Source organism: Ictalurus punctatus, chromosome 6 (genome assembly GCF_001660625.3).
Source record: "Ictalurus punctatus breed USDA103 chromosome 6, Coco_2.0, whole genome shotgun sequence".
Taxonomy (NCBI): domain Eukaryota; kingdom Metazoa; phylum Chordata; class Actinopteri; order Siluriformes; family Ictaluridae; genus Ictalurus; species Ictalurus punctatus.
In genome coordinates, this window is record NC_030421.2 from 31,733,961 (window position 1) to 31,750,853 (window position 16,893).

A 16,893-nucleotide genomic window follows, 5' to 3' on the forward strand; every position below is an offset into this window, starting at 1 on the left:
CTGTGGATGCAAGAATAATGAAGCAAACTCCCAATGCACAACACACTAGTCTCTCTTTTTCATATCTCATTTTCCCTTGAGCAACATCAGTCAGTTTGTCCAATGTGCCTACATCTTTACTGTGTCCATGCAATATCGTCCCACAGGGAAAACTGGTCCTGTTTAACACAGCCATCACGGAGTCCATCACAACATCCTACAGAAGTGCTACATCTGTACAGGCTGAGGAAACGCTCCAGTGCATTAATCCCATCATCTGAAAGGATCATTCAGGACAAAACCAACAGACTGTGAACAGCGCTACGGACCTATCGGGAAACATCCATCCTGAAAGACTTGCATTTTGATCTGGTTTCCTCCAGGTGCTCCGGTTTTCTTCCCCAGTCCAAAGACATGCGTTGTAGGTTGATTGGCATTTCCAAATTGTCTGTAGTGTGTGAATGTGTGTGCGATTGTGCTCTGTGATGATCACACTCCGTCCAGGGTGTGCTCAGAGTCCCTGGGATAGGTTCCAGTCTCCACCACAACCCTGTGTAGGACAAGTGGTACAGAAAGTGGATGGATGGATGGATGGATGGATGTGGATCTTCAATTAAACTTGTTTCAGCAGAACTTTAGTCCTTTAGTCTGGTTAATTCTCTCTCACCTCCTTATCATTCTGTTCAAACAGATCAGCTTCCAAAGCTTCAAAATTCATGCTAATACCACTGTAAATGCCATCACGCTCGTCATCGCATAGATCGCTAAATAAGCAAGCCAAGTCTCTGCTGCAACTGCGTTTAGCCGCATTGCTTTCTGGAAATTTGAGTCTAACGTTTGCTGTCTCCACAATTTCTGGTTAATATGACATTGCTGGAAAACGGTGAGTGAGAAAAGATCTTGCTTTTTTGTTTTTTGAACTAACAGCAAAAACCTGACCGTTATCCTTAATGTTTGAGACCACTGACATTTTTTCATCTATTAAATGTCACTGTAACCGTGTCAGCAACAACAACGTGCCCCTCTGATGTCATCGTGGCAGACAACTCCTAACTTCTCGCAGGAATAATGAAACTACAGCAGCAACCATTCAATCACCAAGCACATCACAAAAATTTCTAAATAAACATATTGGGTGTGTTTCGTGGTGGAGGTTGCCTTTAAATCAGATAAATGTACCTCAGCAGTACTATAATTCGCTCAGCAACATTCAATTGTCTTCCCCTTTAATTCAGGTGATTATCAAACTGTCAAGAATCTACGAGCAGGCCTTGTAATAGGTTCAGGAAGCAATATGTAATTCATAAATGTGTACAGTATATACAAACAAGGTGAGTAAGATAAATACATGGTAATGATAAACAGTGACAAATGATCACACACTCTGTGTATTCGCAGTGTGTGAACCTGTGAAATCTGTTTCTTTTTCATGATTCACATAAAATATGAATATCGCTCCTGAGTTATCCGTGCTAATTTTGCTAACCTTCTTTGCTATAGACTCATCGGCCTTAAATGCCAAGGAACCATGGATATGTCCACACTTTCACTCCTCCCTCTTGTAATATTATATAATATGATAAAATCACAGAAATGTTTAATCAGATTCTTGAATCTGATTCCCTCTAGCGGAATCTCTGATAGTAGTGCCGGCTGAAAGATAAATCACAAGTTTATATCAATGTGCTTGTTCGAAACATTTACATTTATGGCATTTGGCAAACGCCCTTATACGGAACGACTTAAGGGCTTTCCTCAAGGGCCCAACAGTGGTAGTTTTGCATTGCTGGGGCTTGAAGTCCTGATCGGCTGATCAGTCACCCAGAGCCTTTAACCAGTGAGCCACCAGAAACATTATCGTTTCTACAGTAACAGCTAATTCATAATACAATACATAAACACAAACTAATAAACGCATTAAAAATGTATCATTCAACAATGTGTAATCACTCATTGATATGGAGAAGCTTTCTGCTGTTTAGCATTTAGCGAAGGAGTCTTCGATGTCGGCAGTTTGGGACGGTCATAGGCGAAGCTGCACCTATAGGCTTTCTACCACAGGAAAGTCTTCAGGACAGCGGGCATTGCATTATGTAGATCCTCAAGAACAGGATGAGTTTATTTGTCTTATTAACTTCAAGTGGGTGAAAAAAATAAGTTGCTGGTAAGGAAAAAAAACAACATCTGGTATAACATAATCGATAACAGGAACTAACTTGTTTTGCAAATTTTCACACTTTTAAATATGAATGAAATTTTATATTCTTTTATATTCTTTTATTATTTGAAATTTTTCTATTACTGGATGATAACAATACATTTTTAAAGTCAATATGTTATATTCATAGCACCAATGTTATATTTACAAAACAATGTATCGTGTATGTGTCCGCTTCTTTAAAAAATAATAATAATAATAATAATAATAATAATTCATTCATAGGACGTAATTCATTTATATATACTGTCTATACAAACATTTACAAATCATGTTTAAGCATTAAGTGAGTGGGTAACTCTGTTGGGTATATTAGGGTATATCCTTTCCCCATATAAATCTCTGCAGTAAATGTAACCCCTGTGTCAGTGCTTCCTAAATACAAGGCTTGTGCCTAAGGGTTGAGTGTATTAGTAATTCAGGGAGAGAGTACAGGTTTATTTATATAATTTACCAAGTAATTACATAGATTTTGAGTATCATTTCCTGCCAAGGTTTCTTCCTAAAGTTCATTGGGAGTTTTTCCACGTCATTATCTCCTTTCGTTTGCTCATTACGTTCTTGGTGGCCAATGGTTAAGGCTCTGGGCTACGGATCAGAAAGTCAGAAAGTCAGAAAAGTCAGCACCACCAAGCTGCCACTGTCGTGTCTTTGAGCAAACCTCTGCTCCAGTCGCGCTGTATCTTTATTGTTCAGAGCAACTGATCAAAAGATACACTATGAGTTGAAATCCCAGGTCAGACAGACAGCCAATCGACTCTTAGGCCTTGACTTCTCGATGCTTCGATTGCATTCTGTTCAGAATGATAAGTCATTTTGTAGAAATGTGCATATCCAGCACATAACTGGAAAAGGACCACCATATGACCATCACTGACAAGATATTCTTTGGGTAACGGTTCATTCTCGGCACAGCAGTGACACTGACATGATAATGACACTGCTGATATCTCTCTCAGGCTCAGCAATGTTGCTGGCATTTTTCATTCAAACAATGTCCCTATTGCATCCCTCAACCAAAAATCACCAAACGCCAGCATGTGGTCAGAAGCTAACCCTGGCGAAGAGCTAAAAGATGATTAACATACGCAGTCCGTGGGAAAACATGAGCGGTATCTAAACGTACGCCAACAGGGCAGGTGTCTAGCATGAGAGTGTCACTGCTGTACTGACACTGACCCATCAATGATCCAAACATTCTTTGGTCAGTGGAGAGCTTTAGGGAGACCCTTTCTACTGACAGACGGCATATACAGTATATTCATGTGTATTTATGTGTACACAGTCAAATATTTTCAGGCAGCACCTGTCACGTTCATTCGGTGAAGACGGGAGAGGAAATATGACACAGCTTTGCACAGTACATGACACGTTACACCTGTAGAAAAAAAAAAAACAGAAGCCTAATAGCTTGTGAGGGATGGTTATTGTGGATAAAATTAATTCCTGTCAGGAAATGGTGCAAGCACACACACACACACACACACACACACACACACACACACACACAAATATAGGTTAATGTGTTGAATTAAGAACACATTAACCTATATTAGCTTTTCGCAATATTAAATATGAATGTCATTTTATAATAGTTAAAATTGTAATCTTTGGTGAATTATTGTAGTAAACAGAAGGAATAAAACACTTTGATGTAAAGTGCTATTATAGAAGAATAATCAACTTCGAGTTGATGATATAGTAACTCACTTTATCATTGATTATTATCCTATAACAGCATGTCCCATTGTGTTTCACTCCTTACATATTAACTCCAAGTTTAATTAATTTATTATTTGAAATTTTTCTATTAAATGATAATAACAGTACATTTTAAAGTCAATATGTTTTATTCATAGTATCGTTATTATATTTATATTTACAAAACAGTGTATTGTGTATGTGTCAGGCCCTTTTTTAAATTCATAGGATGGAATTAAAGATTCATATCTATTCATAAATTCACACACACACACACACACACACACACATATTATATATATATATATATATATATGAATTTATGAATAGATATTCATATCTATTCATATCTATTCATAAATTCATATACATATATATATATATATATATATATATATATATATATATATATATATATATATATATATAGGGTATATTGTCCTTTCCCCTTTGCAACAATTAAAGAAAACCACCTCTTGTACTTCCATCTTCCCTGTGTCTTATCCCATCAGTAGGCCACGTACATAAATGTTTATTCAAATAGTGTCTATCTGTACAGAGAAAGCCCGTCTCTGTGAGCACTGCGGCCGTACGCACACATACGCAGGGTCTTATCAGGCCACAGCAGGGAGCTGCACTTCAAATGACTGTGAGCGACGCATAATGAGCCTCCGAAACAGTGCCGGTTCAGTTCGCCAGCTAAATCACAGCAGGTCCACAAGCCCAATCCCTACCGCCCCGGGGTTAACTCCTCAAAAGTGATGGAAAGCTTAGCTTTCTGTCTGATCTGGGATTGTTTGGACCCAAAATCCTAGGAGTTACGTAAGAGCGGCTGTTCTTATATAATAGGCATTATGTCTTTCTTTGATGTCAGGCTTATATGCAAGTCTAGAGCCATGCATGCATGTAAACGGTTGAAAATGCATCATGTGCACCTGTGTGGAAGTGTTTGCAAACAGTTGGGCTTCATTTACATCATCCACTCTGATTCTGTGCCAAAGTTTTATTGAAAGTCAGTTCCACTTAGCCGTCTCGGTTTAGCGCGAAGTGAACAGCACTGAAATACGATGCAGTGCAGTGCAGAGGGAATCACATTATATTATGAATTAGTATAGGATTTCAACTAATTGTCTAATTTCCAGTCTGGGATCACACTTATTATTATTATTATTTTTTTTTTAAAGTGCCCCTCCAATGCATAGTTTATTCACTCCTCAAACTCAATTACAGTCTGAAGGACATTACTCGATTAGCATGAGTCATATTGTTTTTCACAATTCATCTCCACAAGTGCGTTTGTCTCACACTAATGGACCTAATAGAGCCCAATTAAAAATTCTATCAAGCCCATGTATGCTCACAAAACACCTTTTATTACAAGCTAAATAAACAAACATGTTGTACCTAAAATAACCTTTTAGGGGAGATTCTCTGACAAATGAACACGACTTAAAGCAGCCCAAACATTTTGTCCTGAAATCCTCCTGAAGTCCTTTATGACACTAAACCGGGCTGGCAGAAACAGTTTGAGTTTAATCTGAGAAAAAATAGCAGAGGTAGAAATCATAGCCCGGGTGACCATGTTGAAGGAGCACTCAAGATTTTTCAACCTAACCTTTTTCTACCCTGTGTATAGACTTTGTGTGCATCACAATAGCCCAAGGTGGTACCCCTCCCTGTCCAAGGTGGTACCTCTCCCTGTCCAAGGTGGTACCTCTCCCTGTCCAAGATCATACCCCTCACTGCCCAAGGTGTTACCCCTCCCTGCCCAAGGTGTTACCCCTCCCTGCCAGCAGCGGTCAATATACCAAGAATTCTAGTCAGTTGCTGATTTCTTCCATCCATCCATCCATCCATCTTCTATACCGCTTATGCTTTTCAGGGTCAGCCTATCCAGCCTATCCCAGGAAGCATGGCACAAGGCGGGGTACACCCTGGACAGGGTGCCAATCCATCGCAGGGCACAATCACATACACACTCACACACCCATTCATACACTACGGACACTTTTGGACACGCCAATCAGCCTACCATGCATGTCTTTAGACTGGAGGAGGAAACCGGAGTACCCTGAGGAAACCCCCGCAGCACGGGGAGAACATGCGAACTCCACACACACACAGGGCCACGGTGGGAATCGAACCCCCGACCTTGGAGGCGAACGTACTAACCACTAAGCCACTGTGCGCCCCTGCTTATTTCTTATTTCATTCATTTCTAGTTCCTGATTTGCTCACTATATAAGTGCACGGTTTCATCGGGAAGTCTTTCCATTCATTTGACTTGTGTAAGTAGTGGAACCATGTTTTTTCTGATTGCTATTTCCGTGCCTTGACTATTTTGGTATAATGTGTTCGACAATTTTTGAAAATTTCTTTTCCATTCTGACAATCAATGCCGATTCGGTGTTTGACCACTGCCTGCTCAACAACAACAATTTCTGGATTGTTATTCATTAAGCCGTCCCTCCAGGATTTCACGATTGATGCAGAATCAAGCAAACTCCACAATATTCTGAGGAGCTTGCGATTTTTTCCAAATCACCGAACATTCTCAGCAGACTTGGGCTAAGATGCGTCATGTGACATCACGATGCACTCCTCGATTCATGTGCGTCAAACATGAGTACAGCTAAAAGGTCTCATCTACCAAAAATTACTAAACAATTTTGTGGAATTGCGACTTCAAATTTACAATTCAAGTAGATTTCCACAAAAAAGGCACGTAAAACCTACAAAATGTAGATAAAAGCTGCAGCAAAATCAAACATTTTTGGCCGTAGCTTTCACAAAAACTTCTCAAAATCCTGGACATACTGAATAAACCCTGCACATGGATCCTAATCCTCCTGAGTCTGGTACGTTACATAATTTGTCTGTCTGTACTGAGAAAAGAACGAATGTTTTTACTTAAAACTCTTTATAATCAAAGTCTCTCTCTCTCTCTCTCTCTCTCTCTCTCTCTCTCTCTCTGCACATCCATAACAATACTCTTACCAGTCCTGGTAAGAGTATCCCCCCCCCAGCCCTCCCTACCTCAACCGAAAGTGAGAATTGCTTTCACTCTGCTCACATTTTGAATGTCCTTGAAGTTTCTTTTGAATGTCCATGGAATAAAATGGAATATTAGATACCACGAGTGAACCTTCTACCATCATTTACACATTTACACCGTCATTTACACATGGCCGTTTAATACGAAGCAATGCGATAACATGAAACGAAAAATGACCATTTAAGGTCATTTTTCGTTTCATGTTATCGCATTGCTTCGTATGGGCGTGGGCATTGTTTTGACTCAGGACAGCTGTCATTTGCTGCTATTGTCAAGCGACTGTCTGACACCGTACACAACAGGGTTCGCTGAGAGCAGGCCAACGGTTGAGAGGAAGGAATTTGGCCAATAGTTACTACAAGCCTTTTAAAATCGCCCAACTGGTGTGCGAGAAGTCGGGAATTACAGCGAGGGGTTAAAGCGATGCAAACATGCACACACATGATGCAGTATTAGGCCATAAGCACATCATAATGAAACTAAAGCCGAATCCCGGGCATTTTCTCAAATGTAGAAATCCCAGCCGGACGTGTTTTTAAGATCCGAAAAAAAGAGGACAAGTCTGGGAAATAGAGGACATATAAAAATAGCCAATTTGGTATATTTAATTGCATTGCAAATTTGGAAAACCGGAAATAAAATCCTTTTCGATTTAACTGTGATTTAATCTTCTTATATTCACTCAATAATTAGACACATTTTTTTTCACTGGAACTGGTGCCTTGCAACCTGATTGGTTGAAAGGTACAAAAGCTGTTGATGTCACCGAGCGCTTTTTTGAAAAGTTGAACTTTTTTCAACTTTGTATGCTCAACATAAAACGTCAGCCCTTTTTTAAAAAAAAAAAAAAAAAACATCCCATCCGGCTTGTGATCCCTTCCTGTAGGATTTACAGGTAAAACGTGTGCTGGCGTTTGAGACGAAACCGCCATATGTGAAAGCACTCTTGAGCTGTGAATAGACTTTTGTGCAAAACAGAGTTTGTCAAGATTTTTTTCAAACACTCGTTACGCAAAGATTTACAAATAACAGTTTCTATCTGTACAATTCATCTTTCTGAGATGGAACTGTTTCTCCAGAAGGAATAATGTGTGCTTATTACCAGCATATGGATATAACAGTTCGTGAATAGCACTAAACCTTCTTGAAAGCCTAAATAACTGAAATCACTTTTTACTGTATTCCCTCAGTGTTGGAAAGATTTGGCAAGACTTTGTCTAATATCTGTCTAATCCTAAGCCCTTTATTGTCAGGGCGCAATGTTTTAAACTAGTTTATAAACCATATTTTCACTCAATACTGTCAGAATTCACTTCCACCTACCATTCTCTAAGACAACCATTCACACTGTCTATGAGACTATCTTCATAAGCAAGTTCTGACTAAATGGTTTTCTCATCTTCTCTCAGTACAGAGAAATGATCCTAGTTATCTCACACGTGCTACAGATGTGGTGGATAGAGATGTGGTTAAGAAAATGCTGGAGTATTCCATCAATATGTTATGAAAAGGATCAAATAGCCCAATAGATCAAGGAGAATGTAAGCTATACAGGATAATAAATATGTTTTTATGATTTCTCAGGTCTTGGGAATCCAGCGCACTACAGGTTTTTATATTTCATTTAATTTAGGACACAACGGTAGGAAAACACTGAATGTGAAAATGCGCCCTGACTGAAACTGAAAGCGAGTGGGATATACGGAGATACGTTAAACTCCTTGTTGAATAGTGCACACCAATTTCCACAACAACCAGTAAAATGACCCTCTACTCTGTTCTTACCTTGTGCTCAATCTTCTCAGAGTGCAGCTTCTTGGCCTCCACCATGGCCTGAAGCTCGTCATACTGAACAGGTTTGTATTTGGTGATTCCCAGATCATCCTTTACTCTCTGCGTCAGCTTCTCTGAAGCGTACAGCACATAGACAACCATCGTACACGGTGACATGGACCATGCAGCAAACGTCTTTACAGCAAAGTGTCAATGACTACGTTTACATGCACATCGAAACTCTGATATTCATCGCAATTTAGCAATACTCTAATTAGTACTGAGTCACGTAAACACTGCAATCTGATCGCCCGATTCAGATTAAGACAATATTCTGATTCCTACACCTGGAATGCGGCTGTTTTGAACGGAAATGTGTTGCATGTAAACGCATTATTCAGAAAATCCACTGAAAGGACACATATGCATACGCTCAGAGTGCAAGGAATTGTGGGTGCTAGCAGATGCTTAGTTGTAGGCTAGGTATTTAGGAATGGAAATTCAGGTATACTTACAACAACCGTATATACAGGGATATTCTGATGCCTGTATGCATATAAACACTGTACTCAGAATATAGCTGCAACCTAAATATAGACCTTAAACAGAAATTGATGTGTATGTAAACATAGCCAGTCTCTACCAGCAACTTCTGTATACTTCATTTCTGAGTGGTGGTTTAGTCTTAGTGGTACATTATCATCAGACCGGTTCTCTAGATAACTATAGCGCCTAGCATAAATATTCACTCCCTTTGAACGTTTCCCGCATTTTACAGCCTGAAATGGACTTAAATTCTGATTATATGTCATGAATTTACCAGAATCCGGGTTTCTTCTCTGATGAATGCCCTTCAGAGTCAGAGTCATCTTTTCCGTTTTTAATATTAATATTAAGGATGCTTCATGCAATAAATCCAATCTTTTTACAACCAAACCCTAATTGATATTTGTCACGGAGTTGTTTCGATAGCTCCTTGGTCTCCGTGATGCGGTTTGTTTAGGTAGGTTCTCCAACAAACTCTGGGTTCTTCAAGGAACAGGAATCATTTATTGAGATCATGTGACACCTTAATGGCATGCAAATCCACTCAGTTGAACTAATCGTGTCATATCTGATGGCCCAGAACTGATTCAGATGTTTCACAGCAACTTCAGCTTTATAGGCTGTGTACATTCATGGTACATAATCCAAATTTAGTCCTAGTTGTAACATTACAATATGTGGGAAAGTCAAGGAGAGTGAATACTTATGCACGGCACTGAAAATGAGAATGTACGTCACTTAAACAGTTTAATTTTTCATAGTGTGGATATTTCACAGTGTATGGAGAGACTATATTTGCATCTTTCGGACAAAATAGGCATATCTATACAATATATATATGTGTGTGTGTGTGTGTGTGTGTGTATATATATATATAGCTAGAATACAGAAGATGAAAGACCTATAGGTGAATGTAGATCAATAAACAGTAACAGCCGTACGCTTTTTTGTGAATAAAAATACAGCTATGCCAGAAAGGCACTCTATTACTCAGTAGTCACTCATACAGGTCTGCACTTCACTCGGTGTTACCGCTGACAACGGCACAATAATCAGGCCATTTTCAAATTGCTCTGTGCACAGACTGCAGGTCACATTCACTCGAGATGCTTCAGAAGCACCGGCACTTGAATCCAATCTTCCTGCGTGAAAAGGGAAAGAACGCTGAAGTCCATTGGTTCGCCTTACCTACATCCTCAGCACGGTGACTCGACAGAAAGGCACGCAGGTCTCTCCCACTCATCTCTCGCTGAAACACATGACGTTGAATTCATGAATTTCACACATGGGTGTATGCATATGACGGGCGATTTAAAGCCAGCAGTCAAAGGTTGTAGGAGGGAGGTCAGAGTACCATCCCAAATCCTTTCCCATTTCAGCAGCTGCAGTAATCAGCTTATTGTGAGGGATTAAAAGTAACATGGAGAAAGTTAACCGAGAAGCAGTTATCTACTGTTTACACACCAGCAGCAGTTTTTCTAAGCCAGCATACCAAAAAATAATTGGTGACAGGTTTTTGTAACTTTAAACAGCATATGATTTGGTGTTTCTTGATTCATGCAGATAGTGACACAGAAAACAGAACACAGTAAACACTATTTTCTTGAAATACACACCAACCCAAAACACACACACACTCGTACTCAACTGAACAACATTCCACTCCCTTTGCAATTTTTTTGCACATCTCTTAGTTAAATTGCTGCTAAAACACTGTACTCAAATACTGTATTGACCTCCCTGCACTCTTGCTGCTAACACTGTATTTATCATAGTAAAGTCACATCATATCATAGTATGTTATGTTTACATTTACAGCATTTTACTATTATACAGTACTGTATAATAGGATAGTTTTTATATATAGTATTATATATAGTTGTTTTTTTTTGCACAAACTGTGCACCTGTGCATAAAATACGCCACTTTATCAATTTTATCCACACTACAGGGTGCCAAAAGTCTTAGCAAAACAGACTTTTGGCATGAACGATGAAACCATTCTCATGCCTGGATCAGGGAGCTGTCACAAGGTTTGCGATGGACTTTAAAGCGCACCTATTACGGTTTTGAAACGTGCCTAATTTTGTTTTAAAGGTCTCATACAATAGATTCGCATGCATCCGAGATCAAAAAACACTTTAATGTGCTCATAATTTATATTGCAGAATCACCTTTTCCCCTCAGTGTCACAAACGACTCGTTAAATGATCCGTTCTAAAGGACTCATTCTAAACTCCTCCTTTCAGAGGGCATACTCTGCTCTGATTGGTCAGATATCCCAGTCTGTTGTGATTGGTCTACCGCTCAGCGGTCAGCGAGCAGCCGATGAAGACTAGATCCGGGTTTTTTTGTTACAATCCTACGTGGGTTAGTACAGGAAGTAAAGTCTGGAATCACTAACGACTCGTTTCAGCTGTTCGGAATCGATTCCTTCTTTTGGGAGTCGATAACTCCGTTTGTCGTGCGCTTTGATTTTTGAAACTTTGCAGATGTTTTTACATTCACAAACAGCTCTATAACACACTACATGAAAGGTCACATTTGAAAAACCATAACAGGGTACCGCACAGCACTGCACTGTCCTTTACTGTGCCTGTTGTCCTGCCTTTAGTAAATTCGTACGGTCTTGCACTGTTTGCACACGTGCACTTTATGTAATCCAGTGTAGGTCTGCGTAAGTCTTAGTTACTTCCGTGTTAATTTCTGTAGCACCATGGTCCTGGAGGAACACTGTTTCATCTCACTCTGTAGTGTACCAGCTGTATATGGTTGAGACGACAATAAAAGCTACTTGACTTGATAAGACTTGATTTTTCGATTGCTGCTCATAACTTTTACTATTGCATTCCTGTTGTATGAACATGATAATCGCAAACAGAAGGATATCATTCCCCAGTACCCCCACCCCCTCCCACACCGAAGCACACAGCTGAGATACACATTGCCTCGTCGCTCAGACGACAAAACCAGACATTAGTTGTTTTCCAAACGTTTAAATTCATTTTGCTTGGTGTAAGAGCCTTGAATGGAACCAGTGGGGGTGCGAATGAATTCATTTGCTGTATTTGATTATTGCTGAAAGGAATGTAAAAGCCATTGTGATATCTCTCTTATTCTCCATATTGCACTGAGTTAATGATTTCAGATGCACAAGCGCGCGCGCGTGTGTGTGTGTGTGTTGTATGTGTTTCCTTCACAGTGAGTGATGACATGCATACAGCAGGGGATAATTGCTAAATCAGTAAAAGTGTGTAGGATTGTTAGTATTATTATTATTATTATTATTATTATTATTATTATTATTATTATTCTGCATTACTCCATTCACAGTGACTAGCAGAATGGATTGCTATTAGGTTGCGCGTAACAAAAAAATGGCTGAAATAAATCACTGTCGTGTTTTTCTACGATACCTGTTGAAAGGTTAGCCTGCTTTTAAAGAAAAACTTCATCATGCATGAATATGTTGCTGCTGTTAGGTGAATCCCCGCCTCTGCATGTGAGATTGGATACGATACTCGGAGTGACTTTCTTCCGTTTACATGTGCATGATTTGTGCAGCTCTGCAACCCAAGCTGCACATGAAAGCACTACGGACTATAAATGTTATAGGTCTATGGTGCAATAATGTAGCAAGATGGATTATTAAATATGCAGGCTTTTCATTTTATCGTTGCAAACTCCGAATTTGTAAAACTGTACATTTGTGTACAGTGCAGTTTTACGGTGCACAGATTTAATCCGACCTTTAATACACGGCAGCAGCAATAAAATAAACAGACTATGTATTTAATTATTCATCTAATTATTGCGCTACACCATGGACCTATAACGTTTATTGTCGCTAAGCAAGCAAACAATCTGAAATGTTTGTACAATATAGTTTTAAAACGCGCTCTTTCAACCTTTAATACACAGCATCTGTATTCTTAATTTATTTAATTATGTATTGTTTAGAGAAGAAAGGCTGCTATAATTTCACTGTAGGTTATTTATGCTACACGCAACAAAATGTTTAGACTAATTAATACAACAGGTGCATTAAAGGTGCATTAGGTTTTCCTTCTCAACATTAGGTCTCTAAAGAGAAGGTGGGTCTGATATTTGAGTGTTTTTTTTACTCCTTAAAAGGTGCGAGCAAACTTCGTTTTCATCGCACATACGTGTGCGTGCAGTTGCTTCGCACGCGGCATCGTTTACGCACTCTGATGTACATCTGGAGGATTAAAAGCGTCCACTAGGTAGCACACCAGAGCCGAAACATCTCTGTCCATCTGGTTTCCGAGGCGAATTCGAATATTTAGCGATTTCATGCACAGGGATGTTAAATGAATTTACGGACTTTCTGCAGTGCAGTGTATGTGATTGTTGTCGTTGGTCTGCGTCTCAAATGGAAAACTCTGACTTTATAATTAAAAAAAGTATTTACTAATATGTGTTGGCCTTTATGTTGGTATTGCATCCTAGAGATGCGTCGCACTGAGGACGTGCAACATGCCAAATAACCACAGGATACCCGCAGCGGCCATCTTGTGTACGGGTACGCATAGTTAACGGAAACTATAAAATCATCCTTTAAACCCATTCATGCCCATGTTCTTGAAACTCTGCCCCCAGGATTGACAGTGGCCCTTAGTGTGTCTAAAGCCGCTTTTCCACTGCACGGTACGGCTCGACTCGACTCGACTCGGCTCGCTTTACTTTTCCGAGCTTGCTTTTCCACCGCAGTTTAGTGCCGCCTCAACGTGAGTGCCATCTTCCGCTCGCCTTCACGCAGGAATTAGTGATGTGTCGTGTCGTTTATGAACGATTTGTTCATTTGTGACGAATCTTTAATATGACTCAGGAACAACGAGTTGTCTCAGAGGGTGATTCATTAATTTCTGACCGTGCATGCGCTACAACATACCCATAGGTTCTGTACAGGAAACAGAAATGATTCTTGAGTCTGCGGGTTCGAGTCGTTTGTTCTTCCGGTGACCGCCGTATAGACAATGCACCATGCAGTACAGAAATGAACTAACAGAGGTGAACTAACAGACTGCATAGCCTGAAGACCCAGCTAAACTATTAATGAATCATTTCTGTTTCTCAAACTTTGGCCTTGGCTGCATTAGCCTACAGTTTATTTTTTATTCCAAATGTGATCAACACTTGCATAAGTACTAGATGTGTTGGGGAATTCAACATGTCACGTTTGAATTATATTCTGTTGAAATGACTCAAAAAAAGATTCGTTCATTTTGCTGAACGAGATTCAAAGATCCGAGTCAGTAAAATGATCCGAACTTCCCACCACATGCAGGAATAACGTTGTATTATCGAAGCCCTGTACAAATACACGGTCAGGCCGTATTCCAAAACGCCTTTCCTGTTCACTGAACACGGACCCTATTAAGGAAGTAAAATAATGGCGCTCTAGACCCTACGTAGTGCTCGATAAGGCTAAATTAGATTAAGCTGCGACAGGAGCGACTTTGATAAACGCCTGTTTGGAAATCGGTAACAAGCGAGATGTATAAATCTAAGACAGAAACCTTTGTTGTAATTGTATCTGTAATGAGATTAATAGACTATTACCACACGCAAAGTATGTCTTAAATGACACACATTTATTCAGGCACAATACAGAACCACTGGTTAAGGAGAATCCGTACTTCCTCGGTGCGTGGCTCACATTTAATATCGGCTCGGCTCGCTCGGAACCTCGACCGAGGAGGTACTAATAAAAAAAAGCACCAGGTACCAGGTACTATCAACAGTGGAAAACCCCCCAAAAGTGAGCAGAGTCGAGTCGAGCCGTACCGTGCATTGGAAAAGCGCCATAAATGACTGACAGGAGGCGCATCCAAACATAAACAAGCCTTCCGGCCCGGAAGCCCGATTTCCAACCTGATTCTCTTAGCGACTTAATAGACTTTTGCTTAGGCCACGGTTTAAAGCATTGTTCTTTTAAGCATATTCTACTTATCTTCCTGGTTACAAGTAAGGAATGAAAATCGACTATTGTACCTTTAAATATGAAGTAATAAACATCTATAACTTTTATAATATAAGTATATACCTTGTAAAGGTTTGCTTTCCACACTTCATCCGCAAAGAAGGCAGTCGGTGTACAAGACGTAACCAAGGAGACCGCTGTTCGCCTCTGATTGGCCCATTTCATACACACGCGCACACGTTCCGCCCATTCCAACTGCAGCTCGTCTTTCTCGCGTCCAATCACAGCGGGACCTGGGAGTCCGGAGCGCGGTGACGTCATGGGGACGCGTGCAGCTCCGGAGTGGAAGCGGGGCAGAGAGACGGGGAGAGAGAGAGAGAGAGAGAGAAAGAGAAAGAGAGAGATTTCTCCCAGTAGTACGGTATGGTATGGAGCAGAGTTCGCGTTCTCTGTGCAGCCACAGCGCTGGAGCGGGACTTTGAAACGCTTCTAATAACTCCAGGGACGGATTCCCGTGCTTTATTTGTTTTTCCCGATGCGGGCTGCAGTGACTCAGAGCGTCAACTAGATTAAAACTGTCCTCCAAAAGGTATGGAGTTGCTATTTGAGCTGTATTTAAGGGGAAAAAAAGACCTGAAAAAGCTGCGTACGTTACACACACGAGTCAGCATGGTTGCTTATAATGTACTTAATCTGTGTTTTGCGAGGTTTTCGTGTAGTACCGTGTATCCAGGACTTTTTAGTGTGTGTGTTGGTTTTTATTTGGGGTTGACCGTTAGTTAGTAGTGGAAATTGAACGCGCGCGTGCGTGACAGTTTTCAAATTTGAACGGTTTGGAACGTTGGCTCGCGGATTAGAACGCGCTCGAGGTGAATGAATAGCCAGGTGCCCCGCGCGCACTGGAATCCGAGGAACGCGAGATTGGTTTAAAAAAAAAAAAAAAAAAACGGCGTGTGGGCGGAGTGGGGACGGAGTGGGCGGGGCTTTACCCTCTTTATACTGTTCTTTACTGTAAAACCAATATCGTGTTGCCTGATTTTTGCTGTTGTTTGTTTGTTTGTTTGTTTGTTTGTTTGTTTTTACTATGTACGCACCTGAACTGAGCTCATGGATTCATTAGTAATAATGAAGTCTTTAGGTTAAAACGGGTGAAGGGGGATTTTTGTTTACCATGGTTGGGACATGTTTACCAACATGGTTGGTAAACATTGACTTTCTTTATTTCCACAAAAATGCCCCAGGAATTGCTCGCTGTGCTGCAGGATGCTGAGAGAGGAAGAAAGGAACGAAACTCACTTTGCACCAATTTCATTTTCAAGCTGAATGTGGTGCAGTGGGTAACGGTGCTGCCTCTCGGCTCCAGAGTTCTAGATCGATTCTCAGGTGCCTGTGTGGAGTTTCACATATTCACCGTGTGGGTTTCCTTTGGGTTCTCTGGTTTCCTCCAACCTGCCTGCCTGTATGTGGATCGCCCATGGGCGTAACCACGCATTCTTTGAGGGCGGTCGTGCCCCCCCCCCCCAGTGTTGAGGAAATACCAATCTGCCCCCCCCCAATATACAGTACAAAATATTTTCTATATATCCCCCTTTAATGAACCCTATCAACGGATCTGTCTTTTCTTCGTCTATTCTATTTATTTATATCTATTCCTTTTTAATATATTTCCGTTTGTTA

At 40.4% G+C, this 16,893-nt stretch overlaps 2 protein-coding genes across 3 annotated transcripts in view; one reads left to right on the plus strand and one right to left on the minus strand.

Annotated features, from left to right (window-relative positions):
• Positions 1-15,528, minus strand: part of LOC108266140 (coiled-coil domain-containing protein 148) — a 97,578-nt gene extending 82,050 nt beyond the window's left edge. Inside the window, exons 1-3 of the mRNA XM_017469173.3 lie at positions 15,340-15,528; positions 10,461-10,521; positions 8,739-8,860 (exon numbers count right to left, since the gene is read on the minus strand). Of these exons, the coding sequence (XP_017324662.3) occupies positions 8,739-8,860; positions 10,461-10,521; positions 15,340-15,441 (285 nt within the window). The 5' untranslated portion in view covers positions 15,442-15,528. The remainder of the gene's footprint in view (positions 1-8,738; positions 8,861-10,460; positions 10,522-15,339) is intronic.
• A 27-nt stretch (positions 15,529-15,555) lies between these two features.
• The window catches only part of LOC108266581 (plakophilin-4), a 143,485-nt gene continuing 142,147 nt past the window's right edge, over positions 15,556-16,893 (plus strand). For both annotated transcript variants that reach the window (XM_053680595.1, XM_017470093.3), the window contains exon 1: positions 15,556-15,805. The gene's annotated coding sequence lies outside the window, so the exon portion shown is untranslated. The remainder of the gene's footprint in view (positions 15,806-16,893) is intronic.